The 27,514-nt window shown below is 32.1% G+C and overlaps 1 protein-coding gene across 1 annotated transcript in view; it reads right to left on the bottom strand.

Annotated features, from left to right (window-relative positions):
• The window catches only part of Strn3 (striatin 3), an 89,682-nt gene that overhangs the window by 19,755 nt on the left and 42,413 nt on the right, over positions 1–27,514 (bottom strand). Inside the window, exons 4-9 of the mRNA XM_015487589.2 lie at positions 26,272–26,353; positions 23,576–23,749; positions 19,602–19,731; positions 17,936–18,077; positions 12,730–12,840; positions 3,085–3,225 (exon numbers count right to left, since the gene is read on the bottom strand). Coding sequence (XP_015343075.2) covers positions 3,085–3,225; positions 12,730–12,840; positions 17,936–18,077; positions 19,602–19,731; positions 23,576–23,749; positions 26,272–26,353 — 780 coding nt within the window. The remainder of the gene's footprint in view (positions 1–3,084; positions 3,226–12,729; positions 12,841–17,935; positions 18,078–19,601; positions 19,732–23,575; positions 23,750–26,271; positions 26,354–27,514) is intronic.

The raw sequence follows: 27,514 nt of genomic DNA, 5'->3' as shown, positions 1-27,514 counted from the left end.
GGGGGGGGGGGGGAGATGGGGTACTGGGCACTGACCTCAGGGGCACTAAACCACTGAGCCACATCCCCAGCCCTATTTTGTATTTTATTTAGAGACAGGGTCTCACTGAGTTGCTTAGCGCCTCACCACTGCTGAGGCTAATTTTGAACTTGATCCTCCTGCCTCAGCCTCCTAAGCCACTGAGATTACAGGCATGTGCCACCACTCCCAGCTATATGTTGTTATTTTTATCCTATTAAACTATGCTATGCAATTTAGCAAATGATGTAAAGTGAATTTGAAAGCACTGCCAGAAAATATATATAAATGGGGACACTAGATAGTATTTAATTCATCTTTTAATGACTATACTTGCTGAACCTGAACAAACTGTAGCACTGATCTTTTCATTTCTACTGTTCACTTATTGGTAATACCAGAAATAACTAAGAGCTTTAAAATCAAGTTTAAAATTATGTTTAAGAACAATTTTATCAGTCAGTAAGTAAAATTTACTCAAAAGCATCTTTTGCCAGTACAAAGATAATTTGTTTCTAAGTTAAAATGCTATTCCTTCCACTTACATTCACTAACACAAAACTTAAAAGCTCAATTAAACAACTTAAATATAACATATTATTTTTGCAGGATTATTTCTGATCAACCATTGACTACTTTAGGGGTATGTGAAAGAAAGTACTTTGACAATATTAACTAGTTGGCAATATTAGCTTGTTTTACTGGAGTTTTAGATTAACCACATTTACCAAAAAGTATTATACTTATTTGTAATTAATATTTCTATCCCTTTTTCTATGCACACATATTTCTTTGTATTAAGCAAGCCATTCCTCTTACTCAGCATTTATTTACATGTATATCTGGGTGCACAAAAAAAATATCACTTAAGCTATTATTTTTATTTTCGATATCACCCATCACTGTGGCACATGGTAATCACAGTAAATACTCAATTTGTTTGTCCTTGTTTCCCTGCCAACAAAGCTAATTTCCATTCTACAAATTCATCTTATTAATGTTAATATAATTACCCATGGTACATGTGTACATAAGCATAAAATGTCATCAGCAATTCAAATAAAAAAATTAAAAAGTTTTTAATTCAATGATAGGAATGGTCATTATTTATTATTATTCCTCTTTTTGATGGACACTATAACCAGGGAAACTCTTCCTTTCTCTTCAAATCTTATCAAATTTAAAGAACAGAGCCCCCAAAAGAATTTCCACTTATGTCAGTGGCAACATGGTATATCTTAAAGTCTTTACTAATAATAGTTTGAAAGGTTGTAACTTGTTCTTTAAAAATTGAGGTATAACAAGGAATTAAAAAAGAAAACAAGAAAGGATTTGCCACTGAAATAAGACTACAAACTCAGTTCAAAGTTAAAATCAAATGTCTCTAAATAACAAATTTTAGTAAGGTTTACCTTCCCCTTGCCTTCCTCCTACCACTATGAAAGACATTACTGACTTACATTTTTCTTTAAAACACCACACACACACACACACACACACACACACACACACACACACACACACACAACACAGAGGCAGCTCTAAATTGATTTTTATGTAGTGGTAAGTCTTGACTGGCTTTTTTATGTTAAGTCACTAGTCTGAAACATTTAAAAGGATCTATACTCCTGCTAATATGGCTTTGTCTTAACTGCACAATCTGAAGTTTAGAATGTATATTAATTATAAAAATTCTAACAAATGTACCATGCATTATTTGGTTAAAAAACAAACAAACAAACAAACAGGGCTGGGGCTATAGCTCAGTGGCAGAGACTTTGCCTAGCATGCGGTGAGGCACTGGGTTCAATCCTCAGCACCACATAAAAATAAAAACAAATAAAATAAAGGCATTCTGTCTGCACATAATAGAGTTATATGCATTTTAGAAAATGGAAGAAATTACTCCCCAAAATAAGAATAATTCAATAGTAGAAATGAGATCACAAAAATCAACAAACGATGTGACTCTGCATTCCTTTTGCTTTTATTATAATAAAATAATTGTATATTTTATATTTTATTATATATAACTATCTTAGTGACTTATTATTTTAGTGACTTATCTTTCTTCAAATTATCCCACAGATTGACATGTGATAAGTCTGGTGCGGTGGCACATGCCTGTAATCCCAATGGCTTGAGAGGCTGAGACAGGAGGATAGTGAGTTCAAAGCCAGCCTCAGCAATAGCGAGGTGCTAATAAGCAATTCAGTGAGACCCTGTCTCTAAATAAAATACAAAAATAGGATGGGAAGGTGGCTCAGTGGTTGAATGCCCGAGTTCAATCCCCCTTACCACCACCCCCCACCAAAATATGTGATAAAGGCAAGGAACAAAGGACAAAATTATTTAACTTTAGTTATCACTACAGAAATCTTTTAAAAAAAAATTTTTTTTAGTTGTAGCTGGACATATGTGGTGCTGAGGATTGAACCCAGCGCCCCGCACGTGCCAGGCCAGTACTCTACAGCTGAGCCCACAGCCCCAGCCCCAAATACAGAAATCTTAAGAGAATAAAATGGTGCCAAGAATGTAGCTTAAAGGCAGAACAATTGACTAGTATGTGTGAGGCCCTGCGTTCGATCTCCTGCACTGAAAAAAAGGGTGGGGGTGGGGGTATAAGATGTCTTCAAAATTATTATTATTATAATTTTTTAGATATAAATAATGTATATGTAAAATGCTGAGCACACTGCCTAGCAAGTAGTAGTTATTAACAATTGCTAAATTTAAAACACATGACAAAATGACTAAATAGCTTTTTCTATATGTATTATTTTAAATTTATTTTGGTAAACTGTGTAGTTTAAATTTTGTAAATTTTCCCACTACTAGATTTCTAAGTTAGATATAAGAAAGATACAACTCCATCTAACTTTAAACACAAAAACATAAAGAGTTAGAAACCATAAGTTTTAAAAATCCCCAAGACCTTGCCCAACACCTTCTCTGATATAAAAAGATTTTCAAAATTTTAAACAGTAGCAAATTTATAATATTAAGATGTGATTTGGAGTTAAGGTCTTGCACAATGTAAATAAACATGGTAGCTAAATATTGTACCTTCCTCTGCTCTTGCACCTTCATGATCAGTCATTCTAGTAGAGGCTGACCTAGACTGATTAATGTTTCCTGAAGGGATGTGGGGCAGCTCATCATCTCCCAGAACAGCTATCATGTCGCAGAGTTTTGTTCTGTTGACCCCTGTAAATTAACGTCAGCAGTATAGGTTCATTTAATGGCTACCGCTTGACTTGCTAACAGAACAGGCTATTAGAAGTCCCAGTTTTTAAAATATCACGTAATTAAAGATATCTTCAATTTTCTATACCACCCCCTCAAGAACACATGAAGAGTTTAAATATTTAAGATATTCATTATTCTTTTGATATTTGTGTTTTATATATATATCTATATCTATATCTATATCTATATCTATATATCTATCCACTGTATACTTTAAACATATAATTGGGGGTTGGGGGTTGTTACCGAACCCAAGTTCTGTAAGCTCAGACTCAGAAGATGCCATTAAAACAAGGAAAAATTTGTTTAGGTTAATGCTTACTTGTGTAAAGATTAAAACATGAACTTTTCAACTAAATTAATTAATTTAAAAAATTAAAGAAATAATCACAAATTATTTTTATGAGGGCGCAACAAACCATTAACTTTCCCTGGTGTTTCCACAGGTATTTTCCTGCCACATTAGTGTAAATTTGTCACTAACAAATTAATCCCAATTTCTCTTAAAAAATTTTTTTTCACTTTTTCCAGATTTGAAAACACTGATTTACCTGTGAGCTCTCTGAGCTTATTGTAATGGTACAAAACATCAGCATTTTCAGATACCATAAATTTAAGAGACTTTTTAGCTACTACCTGTATAATTCAGGCTAAAACATAAAAAAAACCCAAATCTGCTGCTGTATTGTGGAATAGTCTTTACTTTTAACTTGGAACTTCAGAATGAAATAATCATTTATTTTTAAGCATGTATTTTAAAAGAAAGTTTAGTTTTAAGAATGTCAGAATATATTTGGAAAGTCAACAAAAATACTTTAATCAATAAAAACAATTTAAATAGGCAAAACCAAGGTCAAACATATATGACCTCACATTCACTAACTAATGTCAACATTAATGGACTGAAATTAAGAGTGCTTTATGATTATTAAACTCATTGTGGCTATCTACATATTAGTAACTCTATAGGAAATATCATTTATCTATGTATTCCTAACAGAATGACAGGCAATGAGATGGTAAGACTTAATGGAAATAAGTGGAATCTGACACATTTATTAGTTCTATTTTACAACTATTCCTAACTTCTTAAAAATATTTATACAACTCAACTTCTAGGTATGAAATATTATGTAGTCTAAATGTTCTAAAATAATTATAACTGAGAAATTTGGGTGTTACTGGAGGATTTTCCCATGGCCAGTGAAATGATAATAAACAAATTCTCTAATAAATGAAAAAAAGGTAAAGTGGATGTACAACTATCACTTAAATTCAATGTGAAAAAATAAACATGTTTCCTCACAAATATCTCCCCTTTCTAACTTACCAACTAGTATAATAATTACCACCACTAACTTAGTTCCTGTACTAAAAATTCTGCAATTGAATCTTAACAATCCTAAAATTTGTAAAATAAGTGGGGAACCAAAACTGTTTTTAAAAAAAGAATCCTTTAAAGTATTCTTCAGGCTAATCTCTTTCTACTGAGTTTAATCTAATCAGGGCTTTCATTCTTATAGATTACTACAACAAATTCTCAAAATTTCCCCCTCTATTTCTTAAGCTCCACTTGCCTTCAATCAAATTTGAATACCACAAAATTAATTTTTCCAAAATCTTCATATTTATTGTATTACCCCTTGTTCTGAAAACACAGATGATACTTCAACACTCTTTGGATCAAGGTTAACTAAAATCTTGTACTTTGCAAGGTTCATAATCTGATCTGATTTTTTTCTATCCAATCTTATCTTTTAATGATCTATAATCCGCTAATTTTCCACAGTCAAAGCAATTTCTATATAGTACAATGTTCACTGAAGTTATTTCTGCCATAGTATGTCCTATCTGTTTTCACCTATTATTCACAAAGGTAAATAATTCACACATCCTCCCTCCCAGTCAATCTCTCTCTCTCTCTCTCTCTCACACACACACACACACCTTCTAACATGCACCTTGGCCAATTCAAATCTACTCATTTCTCCAAACTAACATTTACTCTGTAAATATTTTGTTGATCTCTCTCTGCTCACTTTTATTATACTTGTATATACCTTAAAATTTGACTTACACATAATTTCATTTTATGAACACTGATATAAAAAATAAAGACTTGAGATAAGAATTTTTTTGCTATATGTGAAATAATGATCATCTAGTACACATAGACTTGGAAATATAGAAGGGTAGGAAAGTAAAAGACAATATGAAGGTCATTGTTTCTTTCTTTCTCTCTCCCTTTCTCTCTCTCTCTCTTTCTCTCTTATTTTTGGTTTATACTATAGCTTGAACCAAAGACCCTGAATACATGCTAGCCCAAGCACTGAGCTACATTCCCAGCCTTTTTTATTTTGAGACAGGGTCTCACTAAATTGCTGAGCCCTCAAAACTCAAGATCCTCCTGTATCAAGCTCACAAGTTGCTGGGATTACAGGCATGCACAACTGCATGTGGTGAAAGTCACCAGTCACTGTTCACATTCAGGATCCCAAATTATATCATTATTGTTATTTGTATATGACAGCCAAACATTCAACTGAAACTTCTCTGCTCCAATTCTAGCTTCTCAAAAGCTGTCAAAAGATGAAAGCAATTTCATAACCAGAAATCTACTATATAAACCATCTTTCAATTGCAAATTTAATGTCTTCATTTGCTTTCTAAAATTATGCAATATTTTAAATATAAATATTAAACAATTTCATATAAAAATCTGAAATATAATTAGCAGTAATAAGAAACTTATAATAGTATTAATGTAACAGAATGTTACACATATTAAACCAATATTTAAAGGCAAACTGGAAGACTAAGGATTAAATAAAAGCCAGTTCTCAATTGCTGCTAGAATTTATGAGAAAAATTTTTATAGCAAAAAAGACTTTGAATTACAAAAAACACAAATACATCTTAATCATGACTTCCAAGTCCTATATAAACATACATCCTTTAGATTGCAGTAAAATGAGGATACTGATTATGCTCACATGCAAGCCAAACTATACTATTGCATTATGTTAGTGTTTTTAAATTCACACAAACTTGTGACATGAAATTTATCTTCCTATATACTCTATTACCATAAGTAAAATAGTACTTGTTACAAATCTAATGTTTTCTTTCTCAAATATGTACTCTGCTTGTCAACTACCCTTATATTCTGAAGCAAAACCAATATGAAAGAGATAAGCTAAAAATAAGCTTATGCTAGATCTGTTCTAGTTTCTATCATTATAATTAAATATTTCATATGACAACTATCTTAAATAATTATGCCACCTCAATGTTAAGGAAAAATAACTTTGAGCTGCAAAATGATTCTGTGGTTTTAAAAAATGCAGTGACTGAAATCATCTTTGTAACTCTAGGCAAAAATACCTAGAATAAGATATTTCTTTGAAAAAGGGAGGGAAAGAGGGATTGGTTCATTTTACAAGTGTGAAATTAAAATCAGAAACAGAAAACAGCCATATCCCTTAGTTGAAATCCTTTGCTACGTAACAATTTTCTTTTTGTCTTTAATTTGATGCAAGAGAGAATATAGCACATTTTATGTGTTTTTGGAATTTATACTGGAGGCTGAGTATCTCTTATTGGAAATGCTTGGAACCAAGCATCAGAAGTGTTTCAGATTTCAGAGTTTTTAAAAATTTCTGAATATTTGCATTGATTTTTACCAGTCAAGAATCCTAATCTTAAAATTCAAAATCTAAATGCTCCAAAATCCAAAACTTTGTTTCTGATTTTGGAACATTCTGGATTGCAGATTTTTGGATTAGGAATGCTCAAGCTGTATCTGCTGAAAATAAGCAGTTTTTTTTTCCTTTTTAAAAATCACAAATATCATATAGCATGTGCAAGGTACTTTTGAAAGCTACTGAAAATTACTGTTAAAAAATAAATAACTTCTTCATAAATGTATTGAAAATGCCTAGTTTGAGGTACTTAGACTGCAGTTACACTTTAAAATCTGTATCTTGGATCTGGATCAGTAAATGACAATTACTACTACAAAGCTCAAAAAATGAAAACTAGAAAATGATCCAGAGAACCTCACATAGTTTATATTTAAAAGAAATATAGAAAAAGTAATGTTATTTAAATCAGAAAACGTACAGCAATCCTGTAACATCGGTAAAGAAAGAAAATAATATTCTACACACAGAAAAGATAGGAAAGTTAGTATACATGAAAATAATTAGAAAAATTAAGACAAATCCATCTATGAAGAGGCAGAAACTGCAAATACATTCTCAGAATGTGAATCCTTAAAATGCAGAAAGGCTTCAGATCTTCCGAAGAAAGAAAATGAAATAGTTTTATCTTCTTGATGAGCCTAATTTTATAGGTATAATATAGCATAGGAGTCACAATAGGATATAAAAATAAGGGCACCTATCAAAGAAAAAAAAGTCATTGCAATGCACAGTTTAAACTTTTTATGTTCAAAATCAGAAACAAATACCAAAAAAAAAAAAAAAAATCTTTTAAAGTTTTAGCACATATTTCATTCTAAATAAAGACCCCAGATTTCAGATGCTTCACACTTACTTCAGATGCTATACTCTATGTGATTTTTAATCACTATTAATTTACATGTCCTATAAAAATATAGCAAAAATGGAGGGGGGGAAATAGAAATAATCCAATCAGTACAAGATTTTTAACAAAACATGAAGCACTTTCCCTCACACTTCCATTCCCAAACTATAGAACATTTAGTAAAAAGTCAAAGAAAATTAGGCTTTGGGTTAGAATATTTTATCAATACGAATTTCTTGATTTTCATCATTGAATGGTGGTTGTGAAACAGAATACTTCTATGGTCAGGTAATATACCCTGAAGTATCAGGGAGAACATCTATAATTTAGTTTTCTGAACTGTTCAAAGAAAATGTAAACATTTGGGCTGGGGATGTGGCTCAAGCAGTAGCGCGCTTGGCTGGCATGCGTACGGCCCGGGTTCGATCCTCAGCACCACATACAGACAAAGATATTGTGTCCTCCAAATACTAAAAAATAAATATTAAAATTCTCTCTCTCTCTCTCTCCCTCTTTCTCACTCTCTCTCACTCTTTCTTTAAAAAAAAAAAAGAAAATGTAAACATTAGAAAGAAAAGTATAAAGCAATTGTGATAAAGTGTTAAGGGCTACGGAATTAGGGTGAAAAGTATATGGAATTTTCTGTGCTATTTTTGCAACTTTTCTTAAGTCAGATATTATATCTTAATAAAAAATTAAAAGAAAACAGAGCTTAACCTTTTGAAATCTGAAACCAAAATAACCACATTAAAATCTCTTTAATTTTATGGTCTTAACATCTCTAAAATATATCTTACTTAGTAAGAAAAAAATACTGAAGTACATCTATAAGAATGTCATTTTTAACTCTCGCCTCACAGTTAAAAATGGGTAGAATGGAGTAAACAAGCCTAAAGACAGAGAAACTTTAAGTACTTTAAAAAATCTTTCTACTTAAGAATCAAGTCTTGGATAAATCTTTACGAAGTTAAAAAAGCAAGTATTCTTGGGGCTGAGTTGTAGCTCAATGGTAGAGTGCTCGCCTAGCACGTGCGAGGCCTTGGGTTCAATCCTCAGTACCACATAAAAATAAATAAATTACACCTGCTGAATCCCTATAGTAAAGTTAGAAAATAATTGTTTTCCTTCAAAGCAGCTGGAGGAAAAAAAAATTCTGTTTACACACTTAGCACTAAGATCCAGTAGGTATAATTTATTCACATTCTGGAGCAAAGGAAAAAAGAAATCAAAAGCCTATAGTTTTGGGCTGGGGATGTGGCTCAAGCGGTAGTGCACTCGCCTGGCATGCGTGCGGCCCGGGTTTGATCCTCAGCAACACATACAAAGATGTTGTGTCCGCTGAAAACTAAAAAATAAATATTAAAAATTATCTCTCTCTCTTAAAAAAAAAAAAAGCCTATAGTTTTATGAATTGTCCTAATTATACAAAGCTACACCTAGGAAAATATCAGAATAAAAACAAACAAAGCCTAGATAATAAAAATGCTAAGAAAATTCATAAACTATCTTACATAAGTTATATCTTAGTATTAATATGATTATCTACCTGAATTAAGACTATTAGAAGTTTATGATCCATTTTAAAAAGTTTTCATAGTGATGCCCTGTTATCTGTGGTTCTGTTTTCTGATTTCAGTAACCTACGGCAACCAGAGCCTAAAAAGATTAAATAGAAAATTCCAGAAACAAACAATTTCTAAAGTTTTAAATTGCATACCATTCTGAGTAATAAAATATGAGTTTTGTCCTGCCCAGGATTTGCTTCTGTCCAACAAATCCATGCTTTATGCTACACATTCATTATTCAACTTAAGTAGCTTTCTTGGTTTTCAGATCAAATACCACAGTCACACAGTGCTTGTGTTTAAGTAGCTCTTGTTTTACTGAAAAAAAAAAAAAAAAAAAAAAAAAGGCCCCAAGGCAAAGGCCAACAATTCTGACACATCAAGGAAGCATACTTAAAATGAAAAGGTACAAAGTTCCTAACTAAAGGGAACAAAAAAATTATACTTGAGGTTGCTGGGTTGATGGTAAATTCTTATTAATTGCTTACTGTAACTTACTATAAATTTTATCACAGGCACATATGTATAAAAAAAAAAAAACAGTATATAGGATTTGGTACCATCCACAGTTTTAAGCAACCACTGAGGATATATTGTATTTCTTTAATTTTCATCTGCCTGTCAGAGATTCTAGGATTTGGTACCATCCACAGTTTCAGGCAACCACTGAGGATAAATTGCATTTCTTTAATTTTCATCTGCATGTCAGAGATTCAAAGTCAACACTTTCTGTATTCACGAGCCAAAGTTTTTAAATTTAAGGAATGTCAAAGTAAATGTAAAAAGTTAATGTTTATTTTTTTTTCTTAATTATTGTTTCCTGAGACATTGCCAGAAACTTCAACCCTATGTCTATTTACATAGGTAATCTTAAAGACAGTGATACTTAACATATTTAAAAATTTTAAACCACCTAAAAGATTCACAAATGGAGGCTAGGTAAAATTCACAAAATGAAATACTATATAACCACCGAAATTTTACATGATTTTAAAACACTTACGAAACAATGAGTTTAAAAAATATATAATATTCTTGGGCTGTGTTGTAGCTCAGTGGTAGAGCGCTTGCCTGGCATGTGAGGCACTGGGTTTGATTCTCAGCACTACAGGCAAATAAAAAAAATAAAGGTTCATTGACAATTAAAAAAAATTTTTCTTAATTCTTGTTGAAAATTTAAAAAGTTTAAGTTTTTACAAGATTTGTAGTAAAATATGAATAATTATGCTAAATGTTAGGCATAATATCTGGATAGTAGGACTACAGGTGATTTTTACTTTTTTCTTTATATTTCTATATATTTATTATATTGTCTAAATAACATGAATATTTTTATAATTATAGATACAAAGTTAATTTAAAAATATATAAAATCAAAATTAAAGGAGAGTGGGCCAAATAATACATATCTAGATAATAAGATACCATTGAGACATGAGAGCAATAGTCCCTAGATCCTGATTCAATCAATAGCTCCCTTTCACTCATTTCACATACTGGCTTCACCAGTATTGACAATAGGGTGGCTTAGTTAAAAAGGGGAAAAGAAAAAAGTTGAGAACATACAAGAATATTAGCTGACATAAAGCGATGTTTTCTATGAACTGTTAGCTAAATCGGCACATTTTTAATGAAGATTTAACAATTTGATTTTTGTTCATCTGTTTTTAATATTTATTAAGCAGGTATTTATTTTAAAAGGGATTTTTAGAAAAATGTAAAACCTACAACTAAAAAGACAGTGAAATGACTTGCATTTCCGAACCTCAAAAAGATACACGTTTATCACACACACACACACAAAAAAGGGATACTTCTATTTTAAATTGGAAGCAACATTACCTAAGAATTTCTAAAGAAACCTTCAGCAGATTAACTCCATGACAACATATATAAAGCAATCTAATATTAAAATAAACACTTCATTTCTTAAAAAGAAAAATAGCCTGATGCAGTGGGGCACTCCTGTAATCCCAGCACCTCAGGAAGCTAAGGCAGAAATACTGCAAACTTGAGGCCAGCCACAGTTCCTTAGTGAGAACCTGTCTCCAAAGATAAAAGGACTGGGGATGCAGCTCTGTGGTAAAGTGCCCCTGGGTTCAATCTCCAGTATCAAAAAGAAAGAAAGAAAACTAAATACTAAAGATGTAACTTCATTTTATCATTCCTAAAAGTCAACCATGCAATCATACTTTCATACTCATGCACACATTATAGGTAAATGATTTTAAATCTGAACACAGTCCTAGTTTAGTTTAGCACCAAATATTACTCCATATAATAAGCAGTTCCCAATAGTGTGAAACTTCTTGAAGAATAGTTTGCCCTTTAATTTATATGCAATAACATAAACTAGCTTACAGTTTCAAAAACTTATAAAACAGGTAAAATCCTCCAAAATCCCTCTTATTAGCTTCTACAATAAATCACTCAAAAAATGCTTTACTGAAGGAAATTTTCATTCTTTATATGTGCCATTTTGTAAACTTTTCTACGTGTCACTAGAAAAAAGAATATGAAAGAATACCTCTGTGGTTTTACCTTTATCATACATTCTTTCATAAAGCAAAAAAGATGAGACTAGGAGTCAACAGCCCCAAAATAAGTTTCAAGGGTTTCCACAGGTCTGAAGAAGGTTTTTATGTGGGTCGTTTTTCCCCACTGTGGGTGTTGTTCTTTTTTCCCAAAAAGTTTGCTTCACAAAATGAAAATGAATTAATTATACAGAGAAATAACACAACTGTATTTATACTTTTGCAGTACACTGGCTAAATAGAACACATTGAAAAATATACCCTGATACCAAAAGACACCCAGCTATTTGACTAAATAAACATCACCATTACCCTTCCTAGTAGCCAAGAAAATACGAACCAGTAGAAGTTTTGTGGCTATTATTTCTGTTGGATTGTTATCAGAAAGCAGAAACTTGGAAGGGGCTTTCTTGCTTATTGTATGTAAGAATTCCCAAACTAACTTGGATATGAGTTGGTTATAGCTTTAATTCCCTATGTAACAAAAATGGAGAAATTTATTTTTCCTTTTTGAATGAATATCTACTATTTTTAATTCCAATATTCCTTACCAATTTGGTAAACTTTATAAGAGCTTTAAAAAAAAAAAACTAAAAAAAATTTCCTTCACTCTTGCCCACATATGTAAAAGGATTTCCTCCTTGATCAATAACATCCTAAATAATATCCATAAGTTTCAATTATACAACAGACAAAGTTTAAAGTTAGTTGCCCCCTTTATGAAACAAAACATAAAATGACATAAAAAAACAATCAAAAACTTTTATTCTCAGTATTGATAAACAAAAATTATAATAGTCAGAATCTGCACTTACTCTTCACCCCTTTCTTCCCCTTTCGTTCCTTCTTGTACTGTTCCTTCAGTTTACTTATTAGTCCCTGGTCTACATCCCAAACCTCAGCAGTTGGGGAGAGGTCATCTTTATCTACATGCAGCATATTATTAAAAGAAAAAACATCAGCAGTTGGCAATGCAAGCTGTTGGCAGTAAATTATTATAGCTTTACATAATCATAATAAAAATGTTTAATAGCATATACTCAAAATATTTTAAAGGTGCAGTCTCAGTTTTAGTATTCACAACTCAAAACTAAATGCCCAAGTTTCTAAACATTTCTAAACATTTAATACCAATAGTGGTTCATTTTTATGTGTTACAAATTTGAAGATTATTCTTTCAATGGACTGACGTTAGAAATCTGATATTATAAAAAATAGATCACTGCATCTTTATAAAAATGTTAATAAAAATTATACAGCCAGCATTATAAAAGCAAATGAATGAATTACATGCGAAATACTCATATAAGTGCAAGCTAGAAAGGTCAGTGCCATCTCATTGATGAAAATGTTCATGCACCTTCTGTCACACTGATTCTGCATGCACAGGAAAACTGTACTAATGGAGAGGCATTCTAGTCCAATATAATACATACATATAGTTCCAAAATACAATGTCTCAAATAATTCATACAAAGCATTCAGAGAATCCCACTTCTGTCCCCACCCTACCCAAATAGTTCAACATCTCATTACCTTTTTCCATTGGACTATAACTAAGATTAGCAAAAACAAAAACAAAAAACACAAAACTCAAATTCCACTGAAGAATTTTTTAGAGTTGATTTTTTTAGGGTAAGATAAAACAGTGACAAGCATGGAGAAGTGAAAACATCTTGCTATACATCTGCTAAAGATAACACTTCAGTGAATAATAACTATTTGTTTTAAGTAAATGCTGTGCCTCGAAAAAACTCACTCATAGTGAACTAGAGAAAAAACATTAAAAAGAGGCAGTATAAAAATAATTAAGTCTTTCATAATTATTTTAAGTACTGAGGGGATTCTTTTACTTAGTTTTAAAGCAGTCATATTATTGGGAAATTTAACTTATAGATTAACAATTAGGAGCTTATGAAACCCTGTTGTTAAATAAAAATTATATCAAAACACCTAGGCTAAGCCAATCAGACTGAATAATAAAATTTTAGTGAAAAAATACTTGTTAACTCAGTATATTCTAGTTCATAATCTTAGAAACTTGCAAGGCCTTCCTGATTCAACCTCTAATGTGGACAAAAAATTAAAAAAACAAAACAAAACACACACACAAACCCCCCTCCCCACCTTTCCACTTATACGCTATTGTATGTAGCAAACAAGAAATTTTCATATTTGAACAGCACACAGAAATTCAAATATTTACTGTACCTTGAGTCTTTATCACTACAATTTTGAGTTATTCTCTGATGACTACACCTATAATTATAGGTGGTCAATATACAAAAAACTAAAGTCTATGCTTCAATTTGCTAACTTTACTTGAAACTAGGTTATGCAAACTGAAATTAACAGGTAGGACTGTCAAATCTGCAATCTATAATATTGTTCATAACATAGTTATAATACTGACTTAAGAGAAAATAAAGTTTTCAAGTACTCTAATCATGAAGTTTCCTGAAAATTGTATTATGTCAGGAATCCTGTCAATTTACTGAATACACCTAGAAAAATGTGATCCAAATAATTAATCATTTTGCAGTCTTCTTAATGACGCTAACAACTACTGTCAGCTACTTCAAGCAAGACAAACTGACACATTTGAGGAAATACTTTTTATATCAGAGAGGAAAAAACCACACTTGAATGATATAAACTTTATTTAGGAAATTAGGACAGAAAATTTTAATTAATATAGTTGAACAGTTTTCTAAAAGACCTTTGTAGAGAGATTAAAGCTGTGAATAGCTCTAACTACAGTAGCAAAAAAGAGTGGAGTGAAAAAGCAAAGAGAATGAAAAAAGGATAAGCTTAAGGAAAAAACACAAATATTACTTGCAAGATAACCTCAAATCTAGAAAACAAAGGTAAACTTAGGCAGTGCAAAGAACAGGTTGGTGAATGCATATGTGCACAAACAACATCCTAAAACTTGCCTGTAAAGTAACAGTTGATTTGATATTGCTTATAAGAATTACGTAAGAGCAAAGGGGAAGAAGCAGCATAATCTTCTACATTTTAATCCTGTTTTTAAAAAATCTAGGGGGGGAAAAATACCGAGAAATGAGGTTGAATAAATTATGGGAACGGTTTTTTGTCTAAAAGAAAGCACAAACATGCACAAAAAAGTTGACTCCTAACAACTCAAAACTACAAAAACGTAATATTTCTGTTATGATATTTCTGATTACCAAAGTAGAGGAATTATACAAATCATCTAACTGTAGCATAAATTTGTAACTAACTTCATTTCGTGCAAATATTCAACACTTTACCCACAGTATTTAAAAACATAGATTCAGGTAGCAATGGTATTTTGTAGTCATATTAATTTCCAGAGATCACAGTTTCAAAGAGTAAGTTTCAAACATCCTTAAAAATATCTAGTATCTATGAGGGGGATTAAAAAAAAAAAAAAGTTGGTGTCTTAAATTTTTAATGAGAAGAACTTAAAAATTACTAACATGAATCTCAGACTACCTCATGTAAATGAAAGATAAAAAAAGAATTAAGGGCTGGGATTGTAGTTCAGGGTTAGAGGGCTTGCCTATCACACCTGAGGCACTGGGTTTGATCCTTGGCACCACACAAAAATAAGTAAAATAAAGGTATTGTGTCCATTTATAACTTAAAAAAAAAAGTTTCTTTTTAAAAGAGAGGATTAAATCTAAGTAGCAGTGATTTTATAAAAGGATTCAGAATTTATTTTTAAAAAATCTGTGTTCTTTTTTTAATGCTAAAATCTTCTTAACCCAATAATTTGAATATGAAAATCACCACCTTCCCATTTATAAATTTATTAAAATTCCTAGAAAATTAAATAAATATAAAAGGAATGTTGCATATCTATCCTCTTTGTTTCAGACAAAATTAATGACATTTGTTGAGTACAAATGATGAACTTTAAGAATACTGTATAGGTCCTTTGCCAGTTTTTCTTATGGGAAAAAAATACTTGAGCCACTTTGTACTTGAGAGTTCTTTATTTCATCAAGAACTTAAGTTCAAAGCCATCCATAGCAAGTTAGCAAGGCCCTATGCAACTTAACAAGATCCCTTCTCAAAATAAAAGATTAAAAACAGGGCTGGGGCACAATGGGTAAGTGCTCCTGGGTTCACTCCCTAGTACCAAAAAAAACACTTAAAATGTTTTAATGTTTCAGTTCCATCTGGAAATAAGAGGCTTTATTGGTTACTTCCACTTACATGAGACATAGCTCACTCAAATGCTGATAATAAAAAGTACATAAAGTATTGAACTTTGCCTTAGAAAGTCTTTGGACAGAAGGACCATTCAGTTGTACATAACTGGGTACTTTTTAATTAAAATAATAAAACATTTAATTTAATTTCACAAAGTAAATTCCTGAAATTTTTGTTTATCTTTTTGACTAAGAGTTAAAGTTCTAGTCACTTTAGGTTCAGGCAATAGGAATGAATATCTGCCAAGATTTAGCTAAACAGATGCTTGATAAACCCTCTGTTATTTAAATAAATTACATATAAGTAGTCATATGCTAATACAAATGTTAACTGGTTCTCACTACAAAGTAGCATATAGGTATATTTTAATTTTCTTCCACACATTTATTTATGGGTTCCAAATCTTCTGAAATATACTTGCATTATAAAATACTAGGTACTTTTAAAATATTAATAATAACAAAATATTAGTACTTTTAAAATTATTAGAAAAAAAATTTCCAACATTGAATGGGATACATTCAGAAAGTAGGGGGAAAAACCAAAACAAAAAATTGGAATCTTATACTGTTTCTCCCGAGTAAGAATAAATTTCTAAAATATTGCCATTTTCAGATAATAAGTACAAAAACATACTAAGTCTAGAAAGCAACTGTGGAGTTTATGACCTTCCATTTCCATTTAGAAGAAAGATCTAAATATGAGGTTGAAATTATACCCAATGAAAAACCTTAATAAGGGCTGGGGTTGTGGCTCAGTGGCAGAGCGCTTGCCTCGCACCTGTGAGGCACTGGGTTCGATCCTTAGCACCACATAAAAACAAACAAAATAAAGATTTTTTTTAAAAAAGAGAAAGATAGTTTAAAAAGAAAAAAGAGAAACCTTAATAAAAAAATTGAAATCTTTTAAGTAATCAATTTTTATATCAAGAAAGTCAATAAATATTATCTTAATAGAAGGTTTTTCTCTTTTGCTATTAGCAATCTTCAGATTCAATACACAAATGAGGAATTTTTTTAAAGCTCCAAGTTATGATTTCTATCACCAAAGTAGTTTTAAACAATTTGGTGATAACTGCTCTTGATAGTAATAAAGCAAAACTTTGATGTATTAACATAATCTTCTCCAATAAAGCTCTATAAACACTTTTGAGTTCCACCCCTACCAGACAACATGTCAATATTCAACAATGATTGAATGAACATTTTTAACAGGGAAAACACACTGGACATAATCTATTGCCTTAAAATATTTTTTAGACTTTTATTTTACTACCAAATAGAGTTTTTAGCCCTGTACAGACTGTTTTCTCTTTTGGTTTTGGCTGAATTATTATTAGCATTATGTATGACTTCCAAAACTGAGGCCTTAACATTTGCACACTGACTATTACATGCGAAAAAGTTTAATGTCTTCATTAAATCTTGCTCATTGTAGAGCTGTATTCCTGCCTATCAATAAGTCAGGTAATACCCTACTTACTCAGACTTGTGTCCTCTTAAATCTAGACTAATCAAATTAAATAATAGAATGTTTAACAATGAGTAATGCTTATTAAAAAAAAAAAAACTATGAGGAAAGAGATTTCCAAATCAATAATACATTTCACCTTTAAATCAAGATAAATGTAAAATATGAAAGTTTAGTCACCAAATCTAAATAAACTGGTACAAAATACCCTGTAATTATTCAATACCACTTCTCCTTGCTCTCTGTTTACCTTCCACCATACCGTCAGATACAAAAATTCCACATAATAATAATCTATCTTTAAATGATAGATTTCCTCCCACCCCCCATATTTCTTTATCACCTTACCCCATTCGGTGCCATCCCCTGAACTCCGTGCTTCTCCAGCTCCTTCACCATCTTCAGCAGTCACTAAAAAATCAAATTCTTTCAGTGCTTCCTCTGTATCAGGATCATCAGTTAGGTCTGCAGCTAAGCCTTCATTACCTATCTATAAACAGGATATAAACCAAGAATTATTTTTAATCCTAAATTTTAAAAGGATCTTTTAGTGTTTCATATAACCATGTTATCACACCCATTTTTAAATTATTTTGGATCCAAATTTTTAGACTTTCTATGTAATTCATAAGTCTCAAATTATATCTTAGATAAATGGTTCAACAGTGCTATGCCAAGCCATTTGTAAGATGTGATTCAAATACTGTGATATAAAAAATGGTTAAAGTGCTATTCATCAAGAGTTAACTTCTTTAATTATAGTAGACTCTTGGTGCTCCCATTAAAGAACCATTCACTCGCATTCTGACAGCTTATCTTGAATTGAACTCATATACTTGAATTAAATTGCATGCATGATCTATGTAGCTTAATAACTAATGTTAAGTTTATGGTATGATATTAGCATCCTACCTCCCAGAACAAAAAGAGTAGGAAAGAATAAAAAATCTCTGTGTCTCTAAAAGTATATATTATACATGTGGGATATGTAAGAATTGAAACCTGCCATTGTAGACTAGAAGCTTTTGAGAAACATTGTCATTTTTTCTATATTACTAAAAAATCCCAATGTACCACACCTAAATTTATTCACAACTTTTTTCACATCTGTGAAATACTGAACACTATTCTGGTAATTCACAAATGGATGATCTCCACTTTTGCTCCTGTAGCCAATCCCATGACCACTAAAATAAAATAAATCTATTTGTTAGGTTATGAGCAAAGTTTTATTTATCCTTATCAAAGAATAAGAATGTTGACACATATTTACAGTCCATACATTATTCCCTTACCCAGGGTGGGAATATACCCATGGCAGCTTCAGGTAATTTTATCACCTATGTACTATACATGAAGAGAAGATTTCAGCAGTGATTTTTCAATTGTGGCCAGAGTGGCAAGGTTGTTAACATTTTTTTTTTTAAATACATGTATATTTTTTAAGCTGCTGATAGATCTTTATTATTTATTTATATGTGGAGCTGAGAATCGAACCCCGTGCTTCACACATGCCAGCAAGTGCACTACCACCGAGCCCCAGTCCCAGCCCAAGTGCACTACCACTAAGCCCCAGTCCCAGCCCATGGATGTTAACTTTAAAAGAGTTTCAAAACCACTGGACTAGGGGCTAGGGTTGTAGCTCAGTGGTAGAGCACTTGCCTCAAACATGTGAGGCACTAGGTTCAATCCTCAACACCACATAAAAATTAAAAATAAATAAAATAAATGTATGTGTCCAACTACAACTTAAAAAAAAAAAAGACTAAAATACAAACCCACTAAACTAGTCCTATAAAAACAGACCTCTTCATGCCTGTTTAATGAACAATACAGCAAATGATAATTCTCATTATATAAGCATAATTCAGTAAGAATTGAAAATATATAAAACTTTGAGGTGCCATGCTATAAACAATGATCAGTCATTCCCAATGGAACTTATCTAAAAAATTATTATTCAAATTACTATTCAAATACTAAAGCTAATAAGAATATAAAACTGATTTCCTACTTTGTGTTTATTCATCCGATGTTTATCTTTTCCTTCTGGGATGCCTTCAATCATGTCATTTTCCTCTTCTTCATCACTGTCATCAGCATTTTCTAAGAAATTGAATGTCTCAAGAACATCACCAGTAGGCCTGTGGGAAAGGAAAAAGATGAAACCAAAGGCATAAAGGTTGATTCCAATATTTCTTTTTGGTTCCTATTTTAAATGCCCGCTTTTTTGTTTGTTTCTTCTTTTTCTGTTTCCAGTGTTGAGAATCAAACCCAAGACCTTGTATACACTGGGCAAGCATTCTACCACTGAACTCCCAAACCCTGTCCCCTGCACCCACCCCCTTGGTATCTTTATTTTTTTTTCTCTTTTTTTTTTCTCCTGGTGGTACTAGAGTCATTGAGCCCACAAATGTAGCCTCACAAATACTAGGCAAGGGCTATTTTTTCCTTTGAGGCAGATCTTGCTATGTTGCCAAGGCTGGCCTTGAATTTGGCAGTCTTCCTGCCTCCCAAATTGCTGGGATTATAGGCATGTGCCACTGTGCCTAGCTATAGCCAATTTTTTTGTTCTATTATGTTGATTCATTTTAAGCCCTTCACAGAACTAAGCCCTTTACAAACATTTGTGCAGAACTTTTGGAAAGCAAATGCCTTTGATGTCCATGTTTAAATGGAAGTCTGTATTACAAATTTCTTTTCTTTGTCAACAATTCAGTACCTCTCTCATCCTAAAAAAGCAAATAATAGAATAAAAAATTAATATATCAAGATGAAGGGAAAATAAAATGAGGTCAAAAGAAAGGCTAGACGGTAAAAAGATTAAAAAGAATCAGTGTACTTTCTAGAGGAAGGCTATAAATTTTGGCCCTGGGATTATAAACAGAGTACAAAAGGAAAAGGAATGATAGCGGGAGATTCAAAGATAAATCAGACCATTATTTAGACATTGCACAGTTTTTCTCACTTACAAGATCTACATAAGAACTGAATCAACTTAAGTAGATATTTTATAATACACCCAAAACATCCTACTACCACAAATTAAGAAACAGAACACAGGCTGGGGTTGTGGCTCAGTGGCAGAAAGCACTTGCCTAACACATGTGAGGCCCTGGGTTCAATCCTCAGCACCACATAAAAATAAATAAAATTAAGGTATAAAAAAAATTAAAAAAAAAAAAAGGAAGAAACAGAACAGTGATGATGACTATGTAGAATCTAGTAAACACTACTCTTAGGGGGATTAACATTTCACTTGGATACATAATACTCCATAAGATCAAACACATAATGTTTACTACATACCAGGCACTGTTATAATTGTCTTACATTAATTCATTTCTTTCTCACATCAATCCTATGATCCCCATTTTGCAAAAGTGGAAATATAAGGTCCTGTGCCCAAAGTCGAAGTTAGTAAGTGGTATAAAGTTAGGTTTCAAATCCAGTCTATCTTCAGAATTCACACTCTTAACCATTAGGCATACTGCCCCTAATATGATGAGTCTAAAATTTATCATTCTTTACTACTGGATAGTAAGTTTGCTTCTGATTTTTTTCCTATTATAAATAAGAACGTGATAAAATACTATTTTGCTGAAATCTCTATACACGTGTTATACCCTTTTCTTATTCCTAGGAGTTTTCAATAGCCCATTAATAACTTAGTAGAATGGTGGCTGCCATGATCTGGAGGGAGGGGGAAATGAGGATTTGTTCAATGTGTAGAGATTCAAAGATGAGAAGTTCTAAATCTACTGTACATAATGCTGTGCCAACAATACTATAATGTACAATTAAAAGATTTGTTAAGAAGTCAGAGCTTGTAGTATATGGCTTTTGCCTGTTTCCTCCCACCCCCATAAAAACTACTATGAAGTCATTATCTTGCAAAAGCAAGAAGTTTTAGGAAAAACAGTATAGTCTGTCATGGACCTTTACTTCAGATTTCAGACTCAGGTATGCTACAGCAAACTTCATTAGTCTAAAATATTGATAAATTCTATGAACTACTTAGTATGGTTAGCTGTACAAACTAACCAGTGGTTGAAAATTCATGGTGATACTTTTTCTCTAATGCTACAAAATACTTAATGCTTCCTGAAATCAGAGTAAAGAAAATATAAGCTCTATATGATATCGAATTGACTTTATTAAAGAGCCTATTTCTCAGAAGTAAAAACCCTAAATCAAAAGCTTGTGTTATGGGGTTGAGGTTGTGGCTCAGTTGTAGAGCGCTTGCCTAGCATGTGAGAGGCTCCGGGTCTGATTCTCAGCACCACATATAAATAAAGGTCCATCAATAATTAATAAAAATATTAAAAAAAAAAAAAAAAGCTTGCGCTAGGGGCTGGAAATATAGCTCAGTTGGTAGAGTGCTTGTCTTGCATGCACAAGACCCTGGGTTCAACCCAGCACAACCAAAAAAAAAGCTTGTGTGAGTTGAATTACCAAGTTTATAGAACACTTTTTAGACAATTATATGTCATCAAAATACATTAAGGGTATAAAATAACATTAGCTTATAAACTGTGGATATTATTAATTTCTAAGTTCTTTTTATTTTTTCTAAGTTGTAGATGGACACAATACCTTTATTTTATTTATTTTAATGTGGTGCTGAGCATTGAACCCAGTGCCTCACACGTTAGGTGAGCGCTCTACCACTTACCACAACCTAGTCTCAATTTCTAAGTTCTTTTTTTTTTTAGAAAGAATTTTTTAATATTTATTTTAGTTTTCGGCGGACACAACATCTTTGTTTGTATGTGGTGCTGAGGATCGAACCCGGGCCACACACATGCCAGGCGAGTGCGCTACCGCTTGAGCCACATCCCCAGCCCCTCAATTTCTAAGTTCTAAATCAACTAATTTGGTATTTGACACTTTAAAAATATTATTCTATTCTCTCTCTTTTTTCGATGTTTTCACCTATGTTACTCAGAATAACATGGTAAAAAATGAAAGACGTTTCACTGCTTGACTTCTTGCATTGATGAAGTTTCTATAAATCAAAAGCATATCTGGTAGACAGACAATAAGAACCAAATCCTTTATAGCACTGCTGATATGAATGTAAAATAGTGCAGCCACTCTGGAAAAGTTTGGCAGTTCCTCAAAGTTATTCAGCATTTCCCAATGTGAAAACAATCCACATGCCCTTCAACTGGATAATACATAAAACAAAACATGCTATTATCATCCACAAAATGAAATGCTATTCAGCAATAAAAAGGAATAAAGTACTGGTGCATGCTATACATGGATGAACTTTGAAAATATTATGCTTATAAATGATTCACAAAAGACAGTTTGTATGAAATATCCAGAACATCCAAATCTAAAGAAATAATAAGCAGACTATTTGTCTACAATGGAGGGTAAGGGAGAATGGAAGTGACAATTAATAGATACAGGTTTTGTTTTTAGGGTGATGAAAATGTTCTAAACTTAGATTGAACAACTCTTGAATAGTCTAAAACTATTAAGTTACATTCCTTCAATGTGTGAATTGTATAGTACATGAATTATCTCAACAAAGGTATTTTTCTTTAAAAAACATGTATATGGTAGTTTTCTGAGTTCAAACAAAATATAGTCTTTTTTTCTTTCACACTACTATCTAAATAACCATTGCTCATTCTAGTGGAAGAGTAACACTACAATTTAAATACTCTAGCAGACACTTAAAATCAGGATGTTAAAATAGCTCTGAACTTCATGAAATTAATCTCGAATCTGCATTTTAATTCTGTACCTATTTCCAAACCGGAGTCATTCTCTTGGCACAAACTTTAACAAAGACAAACTTTAAAAGCACCCAAGTACAAAATTTACTTGCCCATGGTACCATTTTGGGGTGGGCTGTGGTATTTTTGTATCTGAACTCCATGTGCTTTAAAAACTGTTAATAGTTTAATAACAAGGAGCTAAAGAAATTTATAGTACCAATTAAACAATGGTAGCCTACAGTGTAAATCATACCTTTTGATTTCTTGTCCTTTTTGCTTCGGAGATTCACCACCATTCAGGATTTGTTCTAAGTTCTTTGTTTCTACTGATCCATTTGGTTCTGAATTAGAGAGTCCAAGTAATGACCTTACCCGCTGAGACCGTACATCTAATATTGTATCTGTGTAACCTACTTCCTGAAGGTACCTATAAGAGAATTAAAAATTAAAAATATTAAATCCCAAACACTAACAGCTGCCAATCTTAAAATCCTATCAAATAATTTTGAGAAAAACCCATAATTCTATATATATACTCTTTGTTTCAACATCTTTCTTCTCTATAAACAGTTTTAGTTCATCTGTAAGAGAACTAAGCCAACTACAAACCAAAATGTAAATAAGAAAACTCATGGCATGGCCAACATTGATTAAGGGCCAATTATACTGAAACCTAAAAAGTCCTAGTGCCTTAAAAAGCTTTTAGCAGTTGATGAAATGTGTATATGCATGTGAATGTAAATATTTTTAATGTCCAAGAAGTAATAAAGAATAAGTGACACTGAACCTTCAAAGAGTGACAGTTTAAACCTAGGGATCATAACTAGAGATTGATGGACAGGTTCATTTTCCTTCTAGTATATAAAATTTCGTAGTATTTCTCTAGTTGTGTGGTTTTTCGAACTTTCTCTTATTAAACCAGGATATTTAACTTAGACTGAAAAGAAGAAAGGAACAGATCATGACACATAGATAATGAGTTTTAAATGACTTGTTGTGACAAATGGAGATTGGTTAGGTCACCAACAAAGCATGAACTGAAAACCGAGGAGAATAAACATGAGAAAAATAAGATCTAATCTTCATGACTCAATTCACAAATAAACATGCCAGTAAAATGAAAGATTTTCAGGTTTCTGACTGGCTGATGGTTCCATTCAATGAAACAGAGAATACAGATTCAGAATCTGGCTTATAAGGTATCCATTAAAAAAAAAAAAATCAAATGACAAAATTTATTAGGAACATAGATCCATAGCTCAGAAGAATGCACAATGGGTTCATTCAACCACACCAAGAAAAAAAGCTCAGAAAAGCTTGAACTGGCTATACATATTTGGGTCATTAGTCTTTGATGGTATTTTAAAGCTATGGATTTAACTGAAATCACCCAAAGAATAAGCATAAGTAAGAAAAGAAAATCTGCCCAAACCCATATAAATCTCAAGTGCTAGAAAAGTAAGAAAATATCAAAGGAAAATTAAAATACTTGAGAAATGAGAGGGGGGACAAATGATAGGAGAGAGTGATGTCACAGGAGCAAAACTAAAAGTTTCAAAAAGGAGTAATGTCAATTGCTTCCAAGACAATTAAGTATGAACAACAACAAAAGACTCTTGAATATGCTGTGATAGCTGTTTAATCTGTTTTCCATTTTGACATTCTTCTGAAGCTAAGAAATGAACAGGAAGGAAGACCTTGGAAATAAACTACCCTTGAGAACAAGCAGATAGAAAGTGAACTAGGGTGAGGTTTTAAGGTAGGTATAATAAAATGGTGAGGAAGGGGTGATCAGTAGGCAGCAAAATGGTACTACTAGTACCATGTTGGTGATGGATCATGAGGTCTAAGCTAGAGCTAAGGAAATAGAAATAAAGCAACCACAGGGGCTGGGGTTGTGGTTCAGTGGTAGAGTACTCGCCTAGCACACATGAGGCACTGGGTTCAAACCTCAGCACCAATAAAAATGAAATAAAGATATTGTGGCCACCTATAACTAAAAAACAAATATTAAAAAAAAGCAACCACAGACAGAAGAGATAAAAAGGGAAGTGAAATAGTAAAGGACTTAAATATTAAGGTAATATCACAAAGCAAATAACATGGCAACCACAGTGAGACAGGTAGAATACTTAATGACTATACAGATCATGAAGCAGTAGAGTAGTCTGGGAACTGACAACACTTCAAAGGGTTAATAAGAAGAAGGCATAGATGTCCAGAACCAAAAGAGTTCAGTAACTATAAAAGCAGGGCGAAAGTATCAGTTTTCAAAATATAAAAAAAGAAAAACTGGGCTGGGGATATGGCTCAAGTGGTAGCGTGCTCACCTGGCACGTGCGGGGCGCTGGGTTCGATCCTCAGCACCACATAAAAATAAAATAAAGATGTTGTGTCCACCGAAAACCAAAAAATAAATATTAAAAAATTCTCTCTCTTAAAAAAAGAAAAACTAGATAAGCAATAATAAACAGGATTTGCCACAGATAATTCCAACATCGCAAAGAATTAAAACATGAAAAAGTTTCCTCAAAAATTGTTCTAAAGATGATTTGGCAAGCCACTTCTGAAAAGATTCAGTTAACCAGCTAAACTCCTTCTCTAAACCAGTCATATCCTGACTCTAAAGAAAAACCAAATATGTGAAATTTGTAGTGAAAGGGTTAGAGGAATTCCGTAAATATGAACTCTATATTGTTTTTGTTCTGAACTTTAAGTCACCCAGTCTTTTAGACATTCTACCCTGCAATAAGAAATCAACAACATCCTAAAACTTGAAGGAAACAAACTTTAAAAATTTCAAAGTATCTACAAAACAACAAAGAACCAATATGAAAAACATACACACTGTTCCACTACAATTAAATAATTTTTACTTGTAAACAGACTCAGTGTAAGCACTTTCATGTCTAGTTCCTTAAAGAGAACTGAAAATAAACCATTACTCACTGTCTTAACAGCTGTCTGCCTTGCTTCCATGTTAACTGGCTATTCTGAGGTGCTGAGGGAGCCTCTGTGTCTTTGGTTTCTTCTAAATATTAAGAAAAAAAGTTTTACACACATTATTAACTTTCAAAAATATTGCCACATTTTCTTAAGGATAAAGTCCTATAAAGGATCTGAAAAAAATCAAAAGTATGATTACTATGTGTCACTCAATTACTTATGGTAATGATTTTAAAACTAGAAAATCCAGGTATACTTTATTACTATGAGGATCAAAAATCAAAGGCTCCAGCTTTGAGACGATATGTTATAAGGAATTTTTTTTTAAACAATGAGAATTCAACTTCATTAAATGCCTTTGGGAAAAAAAAAGCTGTATTACATAAGCTATTCAAAATCAATAGACAAGATACTGAGTACATATAAAATAATGAATAACAGAATTTTGAGTTTGTATCAATAGACCTTAAGTCTGTATCACAAGACTTCTTCTAGCCAATTTCACTTTTAGAACTAAAAATTAAACCAGAGAATAGTTTTTACAATAGGTAAAGAGCCACATTTTAATCTTAGATAACAAAGCATATTCATTTTTCAAGTTTAAGTAGAGTGATATCCTGGGTTCAATTCTCAGCCAAGAAAGAGGAAAAGGAAGCAAGCAAGAAAGTTAGTTTAATACCTAAGTGTAATTTCAAGTGAATTAAGCTCTCAAGTATCTGTAGAGTGAAATTTAACTATTTGATATTAACATTATAGAAATGTTTTCCCATAAATTCCCATTTTTAAAATAAAGACACTGTGAAGAAGAGAAGAGCTTGCAAAACCAATCCCCACACTTACTGGTAAGAACTATTAGAATGGCTCATGGTTATTAGGCTCCTAGACTTCTCAGAGTCTAAATACACTCTGCAGGCATTACTTCTCTAACCCTAACATTCTCTGTTAGTATCGTCTCATTCTTCCCTCATACACAAGCAATTCCTGATTTGTAGAAATAATTACTCCAATCTAATAGCCCCCCCATCTACCTTTCTATTTATAACATTTGGTTTATTTTATTTTTTTTAAATATCTTTATTTCGTTTTTATGTGGTGCTGAGGATCGAACCCAGTGCCTCACGTATGCTAGGTGAGCACTCTTCTACTGAGCCACAACCCCAGCCCCTGGTTTATTTTTTAAATCACACATTACCACCACAGGAGAAGAAAATTGGCCTAACAAAAAAAAAAAAAAAAAAAAACAAAA

The sequence above is a fragment of the Marmota marmota genome, unplaced genomic scaffold (genome assembly GCF_001458135.2).
Source record: "Marmota marmota marmota unplaced genomic scaffold, marMar, whole genome shotgun sequence".
Classification (NCBI taxonomy): domain Eukaryota; kingdom Metazoa; phylum Chordata; class Mammalia; order Rodentia; family Sciuridae; genus Marmota; species Marmota marmota.
This window is presented reverse-complemented; position numbering and strand designations above follow the sequence as displayed.